Below are 17,636 nucleotides of genomic sequence, written 5' to 3' on the forward strand. Positions count from 1 at the left end.
TTTCATTATTTCAGTATCCTGAATGAAATAATACAGAGCTAGAAATGCAGATTCGGACAAGAACATAATGTAATGGCAGGGGTATTTCTATGGTGGTTCACGGACACATCCAGATGAAAGTGTTCAAGCATCAGAACCTCACTATCCTGAATTTGTAACAGATTCTGTCTACAGAAGTGGTCATTGCTCTCAGGCCAGAAACCCCAGCCTCTCGCCATTCTTCTTCGCCAGCCGAATCAGCCCTTGTCTCTGTTTCGCGTCCGCTCCTATCGATTTGCAGAACTCGGTAATGACCTGAGTAAGATGGAAGCAAGAACACAGCTTTATCTCAACACAAGCTAACTAACAGTGTTCTTTCATTGTTTCAGAAGCAGGCCTGCATTTTGGAAGCCATGACTTGTCCTGACAACGACCTCTATAGTATATAAGCTTACAGGTAATAATTGCCATCGAATCTTGATCCTTTGGGAACCAGACCTATCACTAGCTTTGTTCCCCCCAAACCTTTGGAACTTATGTCTGAGAGAGACAGAGACACTGAACAGAGTTGTGTTTGTGTTATGTTTACCTGAGAGTGCAAGGCAATGGCCTTTCCCCTGAGCTGGTTGAACCTCTTCTTCCCGACGATGTTCCTCGTCACAACAACGAGAGGCGCGAACACGCCCTTGCCCTCGTTGACGTTCTTCATCACGGGTTGAACCCTGATGGCCTTGCGTGAAACCCTAACGTGGCTCGGCCCCACTGCTGCCTTTCCCGCCAAGTAATGGTAATCCTCACCGGCGGCCATGGAGCTTCCCCAACTTCCATGGAAGGAAGTCCCGAGCAAGCCTCCTTTATACCCACTTGCAGAAACCGAAGCGGCCATTGGAAAGGAACTTCCTTTTTTTCTCTCTTGCTTCAGAAACACAATTCAGGTACGAGATTGGATGATCTTTGATCTTTCTTTTGGTCAGAAAAGACCGAGTTTGTGAGTTTATCTCTGTGTTTTTGTGGTGGGTTTTGTCCCGTGGTAGATGTGGAAGGAAGATTTTTGGCTTTGATGGACGAAGGAAAGCCACAAATTAGATTCTGGCCTTGTTTTTTTTTTTTTTTTTTTTTTGTAATGCGTGAGTTCTTTCAATTCCCATTGGTTGGGATATTATCCTCTGCTTCGATTACAGTGGTACGGTCTCTGGGATCATCCATTCTCCACCGTTGAGTCATGGCTCTCTCCTCGTTTGTAAAAATAATAAATAAATAAATAAAAGAGTTGCGTAATTGTTTTTATGACAATAAAATAATGGACCAGGATTCCCGAGCGAGCGAGTGAACAATAATGGCGTATCATTTTTGTAAATCCCAATTGTTTAATTACAAAAATTAGTGATTTTTTTTGTTCGGATTTCGTGTTGAATTTGGGTTTTTCCTGATTTTAAAATTTAACGTTGTTTCATTCATGAAAAAAGAAAATAAAATTCGATTTATAAGCTATATATATTCAAATTGCAAGAGATAACATTGACTATTAAAATTGATTTTTAAAAGAGAATATTAATCATCCTAAGCATTGTGCGTTCAAATAAATACACCATCAATTTACACCGTAAAGATTCGAACTTTCGCGTTACCCATAATTGTTTTTCAACAAAGAAAAAATCAATCAAAACCCCAAATTAGTTCCAATCTGTAAAGACAAAAGGATGGCAATTTTTAAAGGATGATTCTTTTTAAATTCTTTAGCTTTTTCTAAATTTCTCAATTTCTGAAATTCCTTTCACGTTACTGCTGATGATGTTGATATCAATCCTAAATTGTGAACTTTGTCCTTGAAAAAGCAACACCAAATACAAAGTAACATATTCGAATCCAAATTCCTGCAAGTTTCACTTTTCCATTCCCATGTTCCTTTGCACAGAAATCAAAAGAAACCATGATCAATGGCCGCCAAAGCTTCAAACTTTCAAGCAGACGCATACTTTTTTAGTCCAAGTTCAAATAAACTGAATGGAGAGAGCGAAAGAGAGAGAGTCTTTCATCTTCATCCATAGCATCATAGCTTCAACAAAGATGCCAAGAAAGTCTCTAAGGAGAAAGAGAGAGAGAGAGAGAGAGAGAGAGAGAGAGAGAGAGAGAGAGAATGTACATCTAAATCAGAATTCATAACCGGAGTCTTGGGCGGTATCCACATTGATACCATCGGGTAAAGGCCGATTTGCATCAGAAGATCCCGAACGTGTTTTCACCACTGTAGGTCATGTACAGGAATCCATCTTCGTCTTTGTGCTCCTCGTAAATAGCTGACATCATCGCCGCTGCAATGGAGATATATATATTGATAGCATTTAGCCAAGCACTGAAACACATAAGCAATAGTTGAGATGGAAGAAAAAAAGTAAATCGAGGAAGTGAAGGGATCAATGAGAGAAACACCAGTAGGTGGAAGAATGTTTTTGACGAAAATGAAGATCGCCTTCTCGGGACTGAGCTTGATCCGTTTCCGGACAACGTAAACGAATTGGCCAACTGTCAGATCAGCCGGGACCAAGTACCTGAAAGTTCTCCGATAAAACAGTCAAACTAGAGATATTAAAAAGGCAAACATCAAAAAGAAACAGGAGGCAGAACCCTTAGCCACGAATTATCAGAATAAGAATTTGCCAGGGTACATTCTCATTGTCCTGAAAACAATTCATCATAAGAAACGGTTATCTAAAGGACAGCCATATATAACTCACTTCTTTTTATCAATATCTGGCACGTCACTCTTCTCGGCTCTTTCGACGATGACCTGCGGGGGGGAAACCCGAAAAAAAAACTCAATGAGAAGGGGTGTGAATTTCGTTTGAAATAACATAAAGAATCAATGAGTGTTCATACCGGAATTCTGTCGGGATACTTCTCCCTGATACGAGCCGCTTCAGCTTGCCTCCTTTCTGAAACATAGAGCAGCAAAAGCAACAGCACAAACTGTGAATTCAATGGAACAACTTCTCAAGTTTCCATGGGAAAAACCTTTCTCGAGAAGAGATCATGGCATTGCAAACGGAAACCTAACCAAAAGCCCAAACAGCAGAGTTTTGAACAAGATAGGTTTAGCATTCTCGGATTAGCCCATTAATCCCTTATTTCCCCAGTGAAATCATCAACTAAATAAGGAAACCAAACGATTAACTCTTCAAATCCATATTTATTTCCCGCGTTCCAAAGTGCATAGCGCCATCTTAAACGAAGCATAGATCCGTATCAAACCCAATTGCTGTCAATTACAAAACCCTAAAACCAGAATTCTGAAATTTCCACGATTTTCACATCCCAGTTCCTCGATTATCCTCCGAAAGCATAAAACCCACCGATCAAACAACAAATAACAACGGAAATACTATGATCCAGGGCTAAATCAAAAACGAGGAAAGCATGCGCGAGGGAAAAAGTAGAAACGAACCGAGGGCATGCTCCTGCTTGAAAGAACTGATCACCATGGTTGATAAATTTCGCTGCAATTGAACAACAAGGAAGAAGAACAAAACTGGATGATCGAATTCGAAGGCCGATTGGGATGATAAAAAGAGGAATCGCTTGCCGATTGCTCGAAGAGAAGGACGAAAAGCGAAGCGAAAAGGATGTAAATTGCACTCTACGAAAAAGGCAAGTATCTAATCGGACCGCACTTATTGTTTTTGAGTACGAGAAAATTTCCGTATTTATCATTGAAGACCAATTTTGCTTTATTTTATGAATAAATCCCATACGTTTTATTTCTTTGTAGATTCACCCTCAAGACTAAAGGAATTACAATAAAACCTCCCATACTACAACTATATATACTGATTTTCTCGCGAAGTGAAGCACTTAACAAATAACAAATGGAGATTAGAAAATAATATTTAAATTTGTCAAAAATCAAAATAATATATACATATATATATATATTTACATATATGTGTATTGTCAAAATAATATATACGTACATATATATATATTTGTTAAAATAAAAAGCCATCGTTCGAAATGTTATATCAATATGAGAGTTAAATATGATATGATTTTGAAAGTTCGAGTTTATTTACATAATAAAATTAAAATTTGAGATTTATTTGACAAAAGAATTAATTCAGATTTTATTTTGGAAAATTTAACAAATTTGGGTATTATTTTTATAATTTCTCAATAATAAATAATGAGGGTATGGAACAATATAAATATAAATATAATGAGATGCGATATGTTGAGTTCCATGAATTATTATTATTATTATTATTGTTGTTGTTGTTATTATTATTATTAGGGGTGACATGCTCTATATTTATCGGATTTGACTGGGAACTATGTATTCATTTTGATATAAATTGTATAAATTTAGAAGTGAATGTTAATTGATTCGATTGGATTTAGTTTTAATATCGATTCATTTTTTAACGGTTTTGTTATGAATATCAAATAAGAAACAAAAATTGATATTTACTCATATACTTGTATATAAAATCATATAATTCAGGTTTTGATTTGTATCATATTCTAATTCCATTTTATATTTATCGAATTCGGTTCAACAAAGATTTATTAGATTCTATAAAAAATACATCGAATTAGAATTAAATTTTATTTATTTCGATTCTTTCCAAATTTTCAAACAAAAGAAATCACCGTCATCATTATTATAATTAAAAATTTTGAAAAAAACTGAATTTTTTATTTTGATAAAAAAAATACTTTTAACTTTTATTTTTTAGAAAAAGACATTAAATTTTTTAAATTATCCAAAATAATATCTGAACTATTAGACGAATATCAAATTAAACAATCGATGTGACGTACGAAAGTTCAGATGTGGCGTAAAAATATTTTCACGTCGCATCCAGATCAGTCATTTCGTATACCATGCCAAATCGATTGATTAATTTGATATTCGTCCAATAGTTTAGATATTATTTTGGATAATTTTAAAAGTTCGGTATTTTTTTACTTTTGTCTTATTTTATCTATAAGTTGAGTGTTACTTTTGGTACAAATAAAAGTAGTAGTCTTGTTTTTGGTGGATCATAGATGTTAATACATGTAAGATTTGATGTTGATTTTGTGCTGCTTTTGTTGTTAAAAAGTTAAAAAGATTCCGATCATGTGCTCTGTTTTTACTTATTAAGGTATTAGGAGAACAGATGGAAAATAAAAATTTTAAAATTGGCTTTTTAATTCCTCTTTTGCTTAATTTAAAAAAAATAAATGAAACTGAAAACATTGATTTTAATTAGGGGTGTCAATTTGGGCCCGAGGCCCGAAGCCCGGCCCAGCCCGAAAAATAGCGGACTTCGGGTCGGAATTTCTTGGCCCGAAAAAATCGGGCTTTCGGGCCGGGCTCAAATCGGGCTTCGGACTCGAATCGGGCCGGCCCGAAAGCCCGAAAATTTAAAAAAAAAAAGAAAAAAAAATAACATTTACAAAGAAAATTCGCGGGTCGGCCCGGCCCGGCCCGACCCGACCCGAGTCCGGAGTGCATAGGGCCGGGCTTCGGGCTTAAGTATATAAACCCAAAAAAAATCGGGCCGGCCCGAGCCCGAGCCCGAGCCCGAAACTTCCGGACCGAGTGCGGGCTTGGGCCGGGTCGGATCGGGCCGGCCCGATTAACACCCCTAATTTTAATCGCCGAAAATTGTGTTAATTATCGTATTTAACCAATAGCAAATAAAAGATGTAGCATCTTCTATATATGGCATATGCCCTTTTTTTTTTTAAATCCATTTTTAGCTAATTATTTATTTCATTTTACTAAAACTATTCAAATACGGAAAAGAGGAATAAAAAAACTCGTTTCAAACAAAAAACAAAAATATGTCTTATTATCTTTTTTCACTTTTCATCCGAAAAAAAAAATGAATTATTTTTGGGATAAGATAAGAAGATTTTATAGATGGGAGTTTTTCTAAATTTATTTTTATATTCTTTTGATAAGGTTTATTTTTATATTAATTTGTGGCTTATTTCTAATCATATTTAGTTTTATTTAAAAAAGTATGTACTTTAATTAAATTGTATTGAATTAATATTTAAAAACATATTAAGTCCAACTTTATCAAATAAAATTTAAATATTATTATTTATTATTTGATTTGAATATTGCATAAACACTAAAACCATAATTATGGCCTATATTTATATGACTTGGTGCCAAAGCCCGTAACTGTCACAGAACCATTTTAGATCCTCTCTATTTATTTGAAAGTTCAAACCACATAAATATCCAAAAAAATCTAGAAATTGCAAATTATTGCCTAAAATTTTTAACGCGAAATATATATCCTTACCTTTTTTTTAATGCAATTAGTATTTCCTTACCTTTTTAGTCAATAATTTGCAAAAAGGTACTCCCTTACCTTTTTTTAATGCAATTAGTATTTAATAGGACAAAAATCGTAATTACAGTATATTTTTGGTCATTTATGTATTAAGATGATAAATTTTATAACTTGGAAGTCAATTGTATAAATATAATATGTTAAACAACCCTTTAAAAAATGAAAAAAAAAGGTACGCTCATCCGGTCAGACCGGTAAAACCGGCAACTTGTAGGTAACTAAATCGGTTCCACGTTCTCCCCGGTTTAAAAAACATTAAATAAAACCGGACGATGACGCAATTTAAAAGATAATAATAATAATGGTAATAATAATAATAATAATAATAATAATAATAATAATAATAATAAAGAAACAGTAATAATACAGCTTAAAAAGTCCGATATTAGTGGGGCCCACACGGCTGCGATTAAAAATTAAATAAAAAAACAGAAAAAGAACCCATTTTGGGCACTCAGACCTAGGCCATCGTCTCGTCTCCACGCGCCTCCTTCTCCATCATCCCCCATACGTCAGATTCCTTCTCATCTCCATGAGCGTCCTCTTCTGAAATCTCTTCCATAATTGTTATCCTTATCTTCTTCATCTCTCTCTCTTTCTGTCTCTGTGTGCGTGAAAGCTTGATTTGTCATCATGTATATAACAGCCTCTTCTACCGCCACATCCTCCATCCTCAGAGCTGTTTCTTCTTCTTCGCGCTCTGGGTTCTCTTCTCTCCGATCCTTGTTGTCGCCTTCTTCTCCGTCGACCCACTTCGTCGGATCTTCTCCGGCGGCGTCTTTCCTCGGACGCCGATCGTTCGGCGCGTCCCCTGGTTTCCGGTCACTGCCTCGGTGGAGTCACTGCCTTCACCGTAGATCGATTCCGCTTCGTGTCGGACCTCAGATCAGAGCCGTTTCTCCCGTCCTTGAGCGACTCGAGAAGACGTTCTCTACGATGGGTAAATCATGGGTCGTTGTTGATTCCTTGAAATGGGTTTTCCTTACTTTGGTCGTCGCGATTTGTTTTCTGTGATCTCGATGAGAAAATGGAGGCTATAAGAATTTTTTTCCGGTGGGTTGATTTCGTTTCTTTGTCTGTGTTTTGTTTAAGCAGCGGAGCATCCATTCAAGGGAATCTTCACCAGTCTTCCTAAGCCTGGTGGTGGCGAGTTTGGGAAGTTCTACAGCTTACCTGCTTTGAATGATCCACGGATTGGTAATGCCATTAGGGTTTTTTCTTCATAGAGTCTGAATTCGTTCACTATTTGTAATCTGTTGATGGGTCAGACAAAAGCTATAGCTTTTAGATACGTTTTTGTAACCATCTGTTCGGTCAGAATTGAAGCAGAAATATCTGGAGTGCATGTTAGGATATGATTTGTCCGATTCCTCATGGCCCTGCTCCCAATTTTGGAAATGATTAGAATTTGCGTTTTCGGGATTGTATCTGCTAATATCTCTGGAGACCATTTGGAGTATAGAGAAATGTATTTTCAAGGGCCAAGAAAGCTTCTTGTTTATATTTCCTTTGTTTATGTTGCAGATAAGCTTCCTTACTCCATCAGAATACTTCTCGAATCTGCAATTCGTAATTGTGACAACTTCCAAGTCACTAAGGAAGATGTCGAGAAGATCATCGACTGGGAAAACACAGCTCCCAAACAAGTCGAGATCCCATTTAAGCCCGCACGTGTGCTTTTGCAGGTATGTCCTGGTCTGAATCTAGACAATGGGTTGTGGTAGGTTTTTTTTCCCCCTTGTTAACCCTATTTCAACTTTTTTTGCAGGACTTTACTGGAGTCCCAGCTGTTGTTGACCTTGCTTGTATGCGTGATGCCATGAACAATCTGGGCAGTGACTCCAACAAGATCAATCCCTTGGTAAACTTCATGTTCTGCTCATGTGTCTGTTTACCTTAGGCGTTTCGGTTTTCTTACATGGTTCATGCTTGCAGGTTCCCGTGGATCTTGTCATTGATCATTCAGTTCAAGTCGATGTAACAAGATCTGAGAATGCCGTGCAAGCCAACATGGAACTCGAGTTCCAGAGGAACAAGGAGAGATTTGCTTTCCTTAAATGGGGTTCTACTGCTTTCCAGAACATGCTCGTTGTGCCCCCTGGTTCTGGTATTGTGCATCAGGTAATTTGCTTCAGAGGCTATTCTATGTTGTGTTTATCAGCTTACCTGATCTGAATCCCTTTCAACTTGAAGGCTTCATGTTTAGTTTACCTTTTCTTGTTCATCTTTAAGTATTTTGAAGCTTTGGCTCTAGTTTGGTGTCTATCTAATCCGTCACATTGAAAATTCAGGTCAATTTGGAGTATCTTGGGCGAGTTGTGTTCAACACCAAAGGCCTTCTCTACCCAGACAGTGTGGTTGGAACTGATTCGCATACAACTATGATTGATGGGTTGGGAGTTGCTGGATGGGGAGTTGGAGGTATTGAAGCTGAGGCAGCAATGCTTGGCCAGGTACTTCAATGAGATACACCAAAGTGAAAAAAAAAATCACTTTTTTACTCTACCACTTCTTAATTTGGCAAATCTGGAGGCTTAATTTACTGGATTTATATTATGTTTCTTAGATAACACCATGCGGCAGGGATTCAGATAAACGCATATTTGGTATTTTCCCCAGATTTGCTTCTAAGTTCTAATGCCAAGTTTTTTTTTTTTTTTTTTTTTTTTTTTTTTTTTTTTTTTTTTTTTTTCTGTTGCCTGGAGTTGTTGGTTTTAAGCTGTCTGGAAAATTACGTGATGGTGTTACTGCTACTGACTTGGTCTTAACCGTCACTCAAATCCTGAGGAAACATGGTGTTGTTGGAAAGTTTGTCGAGTTTTATGGTAATGTTCTTTACCTGAACTGAACTTAAAAGTTCCTCTTCTTTTCAATTGGCATTATTTCCCTCAGAGACATCAAGCTAAGGCTTTTCTTTCTTCTTTAGGTGACGGTATGAGTGAACTGTCCTTGGCTGACAGGGCCACCATTGCCAATATGTCCCCTGAGTATGGGGCAACCATGGGTTTCTTCCCCGTTGATCATGTTACTCTTCAGTATCTCAAATTGACCGGAAGAAGTGATGAGACGGTGAGTGTTCCACACTGTGATTCTCATGTTGTATGTTACAAGAAAGTTGGCCTGACTAAATTTTGGTGTTGCCTGGAGTTGTTGGTTTTAAGCTGTCTGGAAAATTACGTGATGGTGTTACTGCTACTGACTTGGTCTTAACCGTCACTCAAATCCTGAGGAAACATGGTGTTGTTGGAAAGTTTGTCGAGTTTTATGGTAATGTTCTTTACCTGAACTGAACTTAAAAGTTCCTCTTCTTTTCAATTGGCATTATTTCCCTCAGAGACATCAAGCTAAGGCTTTTCTTTCTTCTTTAGGTGACGGTATGAGTGAACTGTCCTTGGCTGACAGGGCCACCATTGCCAATATGTCCCCTGAGTATGGGGCAACCATGGGTTTCTTCCCCGTTGATCATGTTACTCTTCAGTATCTCAAATTGACCGGAAGAAGTGATGAGACGGTGAGTGTTCCACACTGTGATTCTCATGTTGTATGTTACAAGAAAGTTGGCCTGACTAAATTTTATGGATATAGGTTTCCATGATTGAATCATATCTCCGGGCAAATAAGATGTTTGTTGACTACAATGAGGTATATCAGTTCTCCTTTTCGTGTCTCGGGCCGGGTTTAATCTTTATGTTCTTAACTTGACTTCTCTTACTCTGTGATTGAGTTCAGCCACAACAAGAGCGGGTTTACTCGTCGTATCTGGAACTGGATCTGTCAGGAGTTGAACCGTGTATTTCTGGACCAAAGAGGTACGAATTCTGTTGTCTTCTGTAGGCATTTTTTTATGTGATATATTCACCACTACGATGATACTCATGGTTTTTCTTCTTTTGGCAGGCCACATGACCGTGTTCCTCTGAAAGAAATGAAAGCAGACTGGCATTCATGTCTCGACAATACAGTTGGCTTCAAGGTAATGAATTAATCAAAGCCTTTTTTCATAGTTTTTTAGTTTCTTTTCTTTCTCATCTAATGCTTGACTTGACACACTGGCTATGGAGACTCCTGCTAAAGTTCCCGTTATCTATCAATGGTCTGCGCTAATTATGCTATTTCTCGGTAATTTTTCTCAGGGTTTTGCAATCCCTAAAGAGGCACAAGACAAAGTTGCCAAGTTTTCTTTCGATGGACAACCAGCAGAGCTTAAGCATGGCAGTGTGGTGATTGCTGCAATCACAAGTTGTACGAACACATCAAACCCTAGTGTCATGCTTGGTGCTGGTCTTGTTGCAAAGAAGGCCTGTGAACTTGGCCTCAAGGTTAGTTAATTGTTTCGATTCTTGACTCTATAAAGCAACTCTTGCGCGAGACCAAGATAGATCTACTGTAATGGCTTTCAATTTTTTCTGATTTTTTTAAATCTGTGGCTCTCTAGGTTAAGCCTTGGATAAAGACAAGTCTTGCCCCAGGTTCAGGCGTCGTTACGAAATACTTGGCAAAGAGGTATGTCTATATATAGTTCAAATTCTTACTTATCTGGTTTTGTGGGGAGAAATCTAGTACTCATTTACTATGGCTGGAACAGTGGCCTGCAAGAATACTTGAACGAGCAAGGTTTCCATATCGTTGGTTATGGTTGCACTACTTGCATCGGGAACTCCGGAGAAATCAATGAATCAGTTGGGGCTGCTATTTCAGAAAACGGTATTTTTTCGAGATTCAAAATTACACTTTGCTGGATCTTTCTGCCATATCTTTGCCTATGTGATTTCTGTGACTAGCAGTAAAAGGTTCCATCTGCTAATTTTTAATGCTGCATTTTTTATTGCTAGACATTGTTGCTGCGGCTGTGCTTTCTGGTAACAGAAACTTTGAGGGGCGTGTTCATCCGTTAACAAGAGCCAACTACCTCGCTTCTCCTCCTTTAGTAGTTGCCTATGCTCTTGCTGGAACGGTACTCAAATTTAGTGAACTTGTCAACTCTGAAACTGTATTTTCGTTTCTAATGATCCATCGTATTGGAAGCTAACATTTTGTTATTGCCCAGGTCGACATTGACTTTAACAACGAACCGATTGGCACGGGCAAGGATGGAAAGAATGTCTTCCTCAGGGATATCTGGCCATCAACAGAGGAAATTGCTGAGGTATATACAAACTTACAGCCATACAGTGACTTGCCCTCGTTTCGTTCATGAGATTAAATTTGGTCTTTCCCATTTGGATCAGGTTGTTCAATCCAGTGTTCTGCCTGACATGTTCCGAGCTACGTATGAATCGATCACCAAGGGTAATCCCATGTGGAATCAGCTTTCGGTTCCCGCTAATAGCCTTTACTCATGGGACCCTAACTCGACCTACATTCATGAGCCTCCTTACTTCAAGGGCATGACCATGGATCCTCCTGGGCCACACAGTGTGAAAGATGCATACTGCTTATTGAACTTTGGTGACAGTATCACTACTGATCACATTTCTCCAGCTGGAAGCATCCACAAGGACAGTCCTGCAGCGAAGTTTCTATTAGAGCGTGGGGTTGAGCGTAAGGACTTCAACTCCTACGGAAGTCGTCGTGGAAATGACGAGATAATGGCTCGAGGAACTTTTGCCAACATTCGACTTGTTAACAAGCTCTTGAACGGAGAAGTTGGCCCTAAGACAATCCACATTCCTACCGGGGAGAAGCTCTCGGTCTATGATGCAGCCATGGTTAGTATTTCTAGTTATACTTGTTAACGTTTGCTGTTGAAATATGAACTGATCCTGTCTAATACCTGTCGTCTCAGAGGTACAAATCAGCGGGTCAAGATACCGTTATTCTGGCTGGAGCCGAGTATGGAAGTGGTAGCTCCCGTGATTGGGCTGCAAAGGGTCCCATGTTACAGGTCCGACTGAGCAAACTGATCTCTCCTTCTCCGAACCCGTCTTATTTTCATAACCTGTTTTCTCCTCTGAGACGAATCCGTTATTACAGGGCGTTAAAGCGGTGATTGCAAAGAGTTTCGAGAGAATTCACAGGAGCAACTTGGTGGGAATGGGCATCGTTCCGCTCTGCTTCAAGGCCGGAGAAGACGCAGATACGCTTGGATTGACTGGTCACGAGCGTTACACCATCCATCTCCCGACCAATATCTTGGAGATAAGACCCGGCCAAGACGTTACCGTCACTACTGACAACGGGAAATCTTTCACCTGCACTGTCAGATTCGACACCGAGGTAAAAGCATCTTCCTTTTTTCATCCCATTCCAGAGCCGTAAAAGTATCATATCTTTCCTCAGTGTTAATAAATGGTGTGGCCACTGGTGTTTGTGGGAATTCAGGTGGAATTGGCATACTACAACCATGGAGGTATCCTTCCATATGTCATCAGGAACTTGAGCAAGCAATAGATGCAAAAATCCACAAAGAGAAGTTAATAAGAGTGTATCCCCTGCCATTTTTCGCCTTTTTTTTTTGCTGTTTAAAGACAGATGAGTTCTGTCAGAAGACGATGATTGATCTCCAGCAAAAATAAGAACACAGGTTTTTGTTTTTTGCCATTTGCAAGAGCTACTAAGAACACTCAAATCCGCACTTGGGTTCTTGGTGTTTTCTCAGTTGTAAGAAGCTGAGATGTTGGGTTTTTTTTTTGTTGGAGAAAAATAATAACCATTTATGATTATGAAATTATGTAGTTTTCATCTTTCTTGGATTTGCACATTTCAAAGGAAAAGGACTATCAGTCATAAGTTTTTTTTAAAAAAAAAAGAAATCTAAGGGACACATTTTTTTATATAGAAAGAAAGTTGCAAAAAGTCATGGGAGATGTTTTTTTGTTTTGCATTTATTCCCTTAAAAAGAAGACATTTGTCGGAATCTTTAGCAGTGCAGAGGGAGTAAAGTTGGTTTATTTTGTCATTACAAATAAATTCCTTTTTCTCCACACTTTACAATTAAAAAAATAATCTTTTTTTTTCTTTCTAGTATATAAATTTAATTGCAGAAAAAACAGGTCATTAACTTATTAATTTAGAACCGGAAAAAAAAAATAGTGAAGAAAAAAAAAAGCTGAAATTTGGAAGATTGGAGATTGTTTTTCTTCTCAAGTTATTCCCTTATTAGATTTGCTTTCCGCCACAGGGAAAAAAAGGTTGCCTTCTGCTGCTTCTACTTTTCTTTTTTTATTACCTCGTATTTTTTTTCAAATTTTAATTAACTTAATTAATAGTTCATCATTAAGAACACAAACGTTTTGTAATATTATGCTCATGATTCGATTTATCCAGGGATTTCAAGATTCTTTTAGTTTCTCTTTTTTATATATTTTTTTTCATTTTTTTTTCTGATTTTAAAAATTTTCTAAATTTTGTTTTTGGCTCTAATCTTGTAATCCCTCTGCAAAGTTCCACATTTTTTTTATAAAAAATAATTATATATATATATATAAAAGAATGAAATATCCTAAATTTCCTTAAAACTGATTTGACAAAAGTGAAAGGGTATGCTCTAATATTTTTTTGTATGATAAGTTGTTCCAATGAATGCCTTTGTACTATGAAGCCATAATTATTTCAACAAATCACACTGCTCCACTTACATTTACTGACCTATCCTACCCACTCTGCCACAATATATATATATACCATAATCTTTTCTGTTTATTATATTTGTTTTTAAGAGGAACAGTTTTATTATTATTATTATTTTAATTTAATACACTATGTTTTTTATGTATAGTTAATTTTTATGATATTTTTATAGATATAAATCACTTGTCTCATTTTAATAATATTCAGATAAAAAAGTATAAAAAAACATTTTTGCATTTTCTTACAAGTTATTTTGGTGGGTTATTCTTTTGTTTTTGTTTGTTATTTTCTCTTATTATTCATAAAAGGGACCTCAACATATTAGCTTTGACCTAATATCATGAGAAAAGAATGACTAGATATTACACATGTAATATTGCTAAAAAAATAACTTTTATATCCATCATGTTGTACTATTTAACCATAGAGAAAATAAATAAATAATACCACTTTTTCTGTAATGTAAATCGGACCTTTTACATATTAGTTTTTTCATATATATATATGATCGATTGTTCTCAAGGTGTATCACTACGATTCAATATTTTATAATAATAAAAAAACCAAGTTTTGTATTTGATTTTCATCCCATCCAATGCAAAGAAATTTCAAATTTCTCATGGTGATGGATAAACTACTACGTTAATTTGAATTTAGAAAATCAGATAACATTAATATCTGTAGGGGAAAGGATAGAGACCATGAGAATCAATTAAAATATAGAAATGAAAACAATTGAATATAATGTTAAGAATAATTTAATTGAAAGTTATATATTGGCCTAACGAAGAGCAATTATTATTGCAATTTACTGTCCAAAAATTTGCAGTTGGACCACATCCTATAAATCAAACACCTTTTTTTAAAATTCCCAATGCTCTTCGTGGACGTTATGTTATTTAGTATGAAGTCCAAAAAAACTCTCGCACCAATATTTAGTTGCATATATATGTGTGTGTGTATATATATATATGAAATAAGAAAAAATAAATTAATGTCAATATGATGAAACCGTACTACAAGAATTGAATCTAGTTTAGGCATTGATGATTCCATCATTTTAACTTTTTTTTATAAAAAAAAATTATATTTAAATCTTATATTTTCTTTATGATAGATAGGAAAAGAAGTGTCCATCAAATCTTATACCAAGAAAAAAGTGGTTTTTATAGTAATTTTGTCTCTTCGCTCCTCTAATATATTTTATTCAAATTAACAATTATAATTTATATGTATAGATGAACCGTATAATCCAATTAAGTATTTTTTTTTTACTGCAATCATTGTGAATAAGTGTATTTTGTTTTAAAGTCAAAATATTTTTTCAATCAAATTTGTAATTAATCCCAATTTAAAAAATATATACATACGAAGAAATCCTATGACAGAAGAAATAGTACATGAAACAAACTTAGGTGTGCTAAAAACAAAAAACATTTACTTCTATTCTATATTAATGGATCATGGATGTGTTCGTGGGGTAAAAATCTGATTATAAAAATATGTACGGGAACAAATAATTAATAAATACAATAACGTACTTGCCGAAATACCCAGACATTTATGAATACTACATTTTATACTTCTTATATATATTGATATCCTAGAATATTAATATCACAGAAAATAGTACATGTACCAAACTTGAAGGTGCTAAAAACAGAAAAACAATTACTTATCCATGAATGGTTGTGTTCGTGTAGTAAAATTTAGGTGTGGGGTTTGGTTCGGATCGAAAATGGTTCCGTTCGGTTTTACAAAAATATTATATCAATCGGTTATTATATTATATTCGGTTCGCTTCAATTCCGATTTTTATTTAAAAAATTAGGTTTTCTTAAACAAAATTTATTTTTTTCCGATATTTTTTAAATTCGATTTGGTTCAATTCCAGAAAATTCGGTTTTTCTAAAATTAATAACGGTCGAAAATTTTAGACGGTTTAAATCGAAAAAAATATCGTATTTTTCGGTTCGATTCGATTCGGTTTTGAAAAACCGAAACAAAACATCTACCCCAGTAAAATTCCAACTACAGATGGTTAAAAATGAAAACAAAAAAATCAATAAAAATACGTACGTGAAAGAACCATTAATAAAAATATACGTACGTGTCAAAATCACAAACATTAATGAACACATTTCCTACTTTTACATTTTATTTCGAAATATCTATAGATCTCCTACAATAATAATAATATCTAATATAATATATTAATAGTACAATATAACAACTTTTTAAAAAGATAACACGCAATTTTACAACACACACACAAAAACATATGCATGCCGATTCCGAATGATGTTTTTTTTTTTTCACTCCAACATTAATGTCTATCTCACGTGAAGAAAAAGGAGATTGTGAATTTTGAAGATTTGGTTTTTTAATCTTTTTTCACGCCGACATTAATGTATATCCCATGGGATTTTGTATGCATTTTTTTTAATTAAATTCAAGTACGAAAAGTTGTTTTTTAGTTTTTCGAAAATATTGGTAATAATAATAATAATAATGAACTTGCGCATTAACATAAAAAATAAAGCTCCTTATTATTCAATTAATATACAACTTTTGACCTACATATCAAATTTCCCGATATTCAATGCGTAAGTTTTATATATGTAACTAAAAAAAACCTTAACAAAAAATTATATGTTTATATGTTGACAATAAAAAAAAATAAAGAACATAACCCAATGATTTTTCAATTAATTTTTGCTAAGCAATTTCTAATTGTTTAATTATAATTTGTGTGTTGGGGAAAATGCAAATCTTCAAGTACGAACAAAAACGATAGATTTTCTCCGAATTTTAGTTCCAAAAATTACGGTTCCGTTCTGTTTGAAATTCCAAAAACCGGGAAGGGGTAAATCAGTCATTCTACAACATATCTGGAATACAATCTTCGGGAAGATTTATCAGATTACATGCACTGCGACTGCGAAACACATCTGCTTCAAAAAACTGGGAAGTGACTCCGTGGACCCCACCTTCCGATGGTTAATTCGATAAATAGGTGAATATGTAAGGGTAAAACCGTCAATACACATCCAATTCAAATAAATAATAAATAAATAAAACAAAGGAACGCGAAGCGAATGAGAGAGAGAGAGAAGTTACAGAGAAGGTTTCTTTTCCCCATTCATTCATTCATTCACTGCCTTCGCCTTTTGCATATTCTTTTTTCTTTTAATTTTTTTTTAATTATTTCCTCCTTTTTTTTTCCTTCTTCGAGCCATCTCCTTTTTTTTTTTTGCCTTCACTTTATATCTCTACTTTACTTTGTTCCTGGGTTCGTCTATTCTTCTTCTTCTTCTTCTTCTTCCGTCCTGTTTTCGCTGTCGGAATCAGCGAGGAAGCTACGTTTTTTTTTGCGTCAGCCATGGCGGATATAACCCATCCTCCTATGGAACAGCTTCAAGACCTTGAGTACTGCATCGACTCCAACCCTCCCTGGCGTACGTCTATCTCTCTCTCTCTCTCTCTCTCTCTCTCTCTCTCTCTCTCTCTCTGTGGATGTGTGGTTGATGATGTACATACAGGTATATATGTGTATCTGTATACCAGAAAAAGGACAGCCTTTGAGACATTAGTTCTGAAATGTGTATATATATATATAACATGGGTTTTATGGCCAATGAACTTGCGAAGTGTTGATAATGGAGCCAAAAACGAGATTAAACAAAGCAAACGGATTAAAATAAGAATATGATTTGATGGTGGGCCTCTCTGTTCCCC

The 17,636-nt window shown here is 35.7% G+C and overlaps 4 protein-coding genes across 4 annotated transcripts in view; 2 read left to right on the forward strand and 2 right to left on the reverse strand.

Moving 5' to 3' along the window:
• Positions 1-16: 16 nt before the first annotated feature.
• LOC104808875 (protein PROTON GRADIENT REGULATION 5, chloroplastic) lies at positions 17-1,025 on the reverse strand. The gene is made up of 2 exons (XM_010534708.2): positions 569-1,025; positions 17-294 (listed from the first exon to the last, which is right to left on the reverse strand). Exons 1-2 carry the CDS (start codon positions 863-865, stop codon positions 190-192), a joined length of 402 nt encoding a protein of 133 aa, XP_010533010.1. The 5' UTR covers positions 866-1,025; the 3' UTR covers positions 17-189.
• An 811-nt stretch (positions 1,026-1,836) lies between these two features.
• LOC104808874 (autophagy-related protein 8d) lies at positions 1,837-3,630 on the reverse strand. The gene is made up of 5 exons (XM_010534707.1): positions 3,422-3,630; positions 2,857-2,912; positions 2,715-2,767; positions 2,410-2,528; positions 1,837-2,291 (listed from the first exon to the last, which is right to left on the reverse strand). The coding sequence occupies exons 1-5, from the start codon at positions 3,456-3,458 to the stop codon at positions 2,197-2,199; spliced, it is 360 nt and encodes a 119-aa protein (XP_010533009.1). The 5' UTR covers positions 3,459-3,630; the 3' UTR covers positions 1,837-2,196.
• Positions 3,631-6,791: 3,161 nt separating this feature from the next.
• LOC104808872 (aconitate hydratase, cytoplasmic) lies at positions 6,792-13,012 on the forward strand. Its single transcript, XM_010534705.1, has 21 exons — positions 6,792-7,269; positions 7,425-7,526; positions 7,854-8,014; positions 8,098-8,190; positions 8,265-8,450; positions 8,621-8,782; positions 9,310-9,319; positions 9,462-9,596; positions 9,698-9,840; positions 9,915-9,971; positions 10,059-10,138; positions 10,227-10,302; positions 10,463-10,648; positions 10,765-10,832; positions 10,915-11,033; positions 11,162-11,283; positions 11,377-11,475; positions 11,558-12,037; positions 12,115-12,213; positions 12,303-12,545; positions 12,651-13,012. Exons 1-21 carry the CDS (start codon positions 6,963-6,965, stop codon positions 12,717-12,719), a joined length of 2,997 nt encoding a protein of 998 aa, XP_010533007.1. The 5' UTR covers positions 6,792-6,962; the 3' UTR covers positions 12,720-13,012.
• A 4,107-nt stretch (positions 13,013-17,119) lies between these two features.
• Positions 17,120-17,636, forward strand: part of LOC104808877 (nucleobase-ascorbate transporter 1) — a 4,427-nt gene continuing 3,910 nt past the window's right edge. Inside the window, exon 1 of the mRNA XM_010534711.2 lies at positions 17,120-17,356. Coding sequence (XP_010533013.1) covers positions 17,281-17,356 — 76 coding nt within the window. The 5' untranslated portion in view covers positions 17,120-17,280. The remainder of the gene's footprint in view (positions 17,357-17,636) is intronic.

The sequence above is a fragment of the Tarenaya hassleriana genome, unplaced genomic scaffold (assembly GCF_000463585.1).
Source record: "Tarenaya hassleriana unplaced genomic scaffold, ASM46358v1 Cleome15, whole genome shotgun sequence".
Classification (NCBI taxonomy): Eukaryota; Viridiplantae; Streptophyta; class Magnoliopsida; order Brassicales; family Cleomaceae; genus Tarenaya; species Tarenaya hassleriana.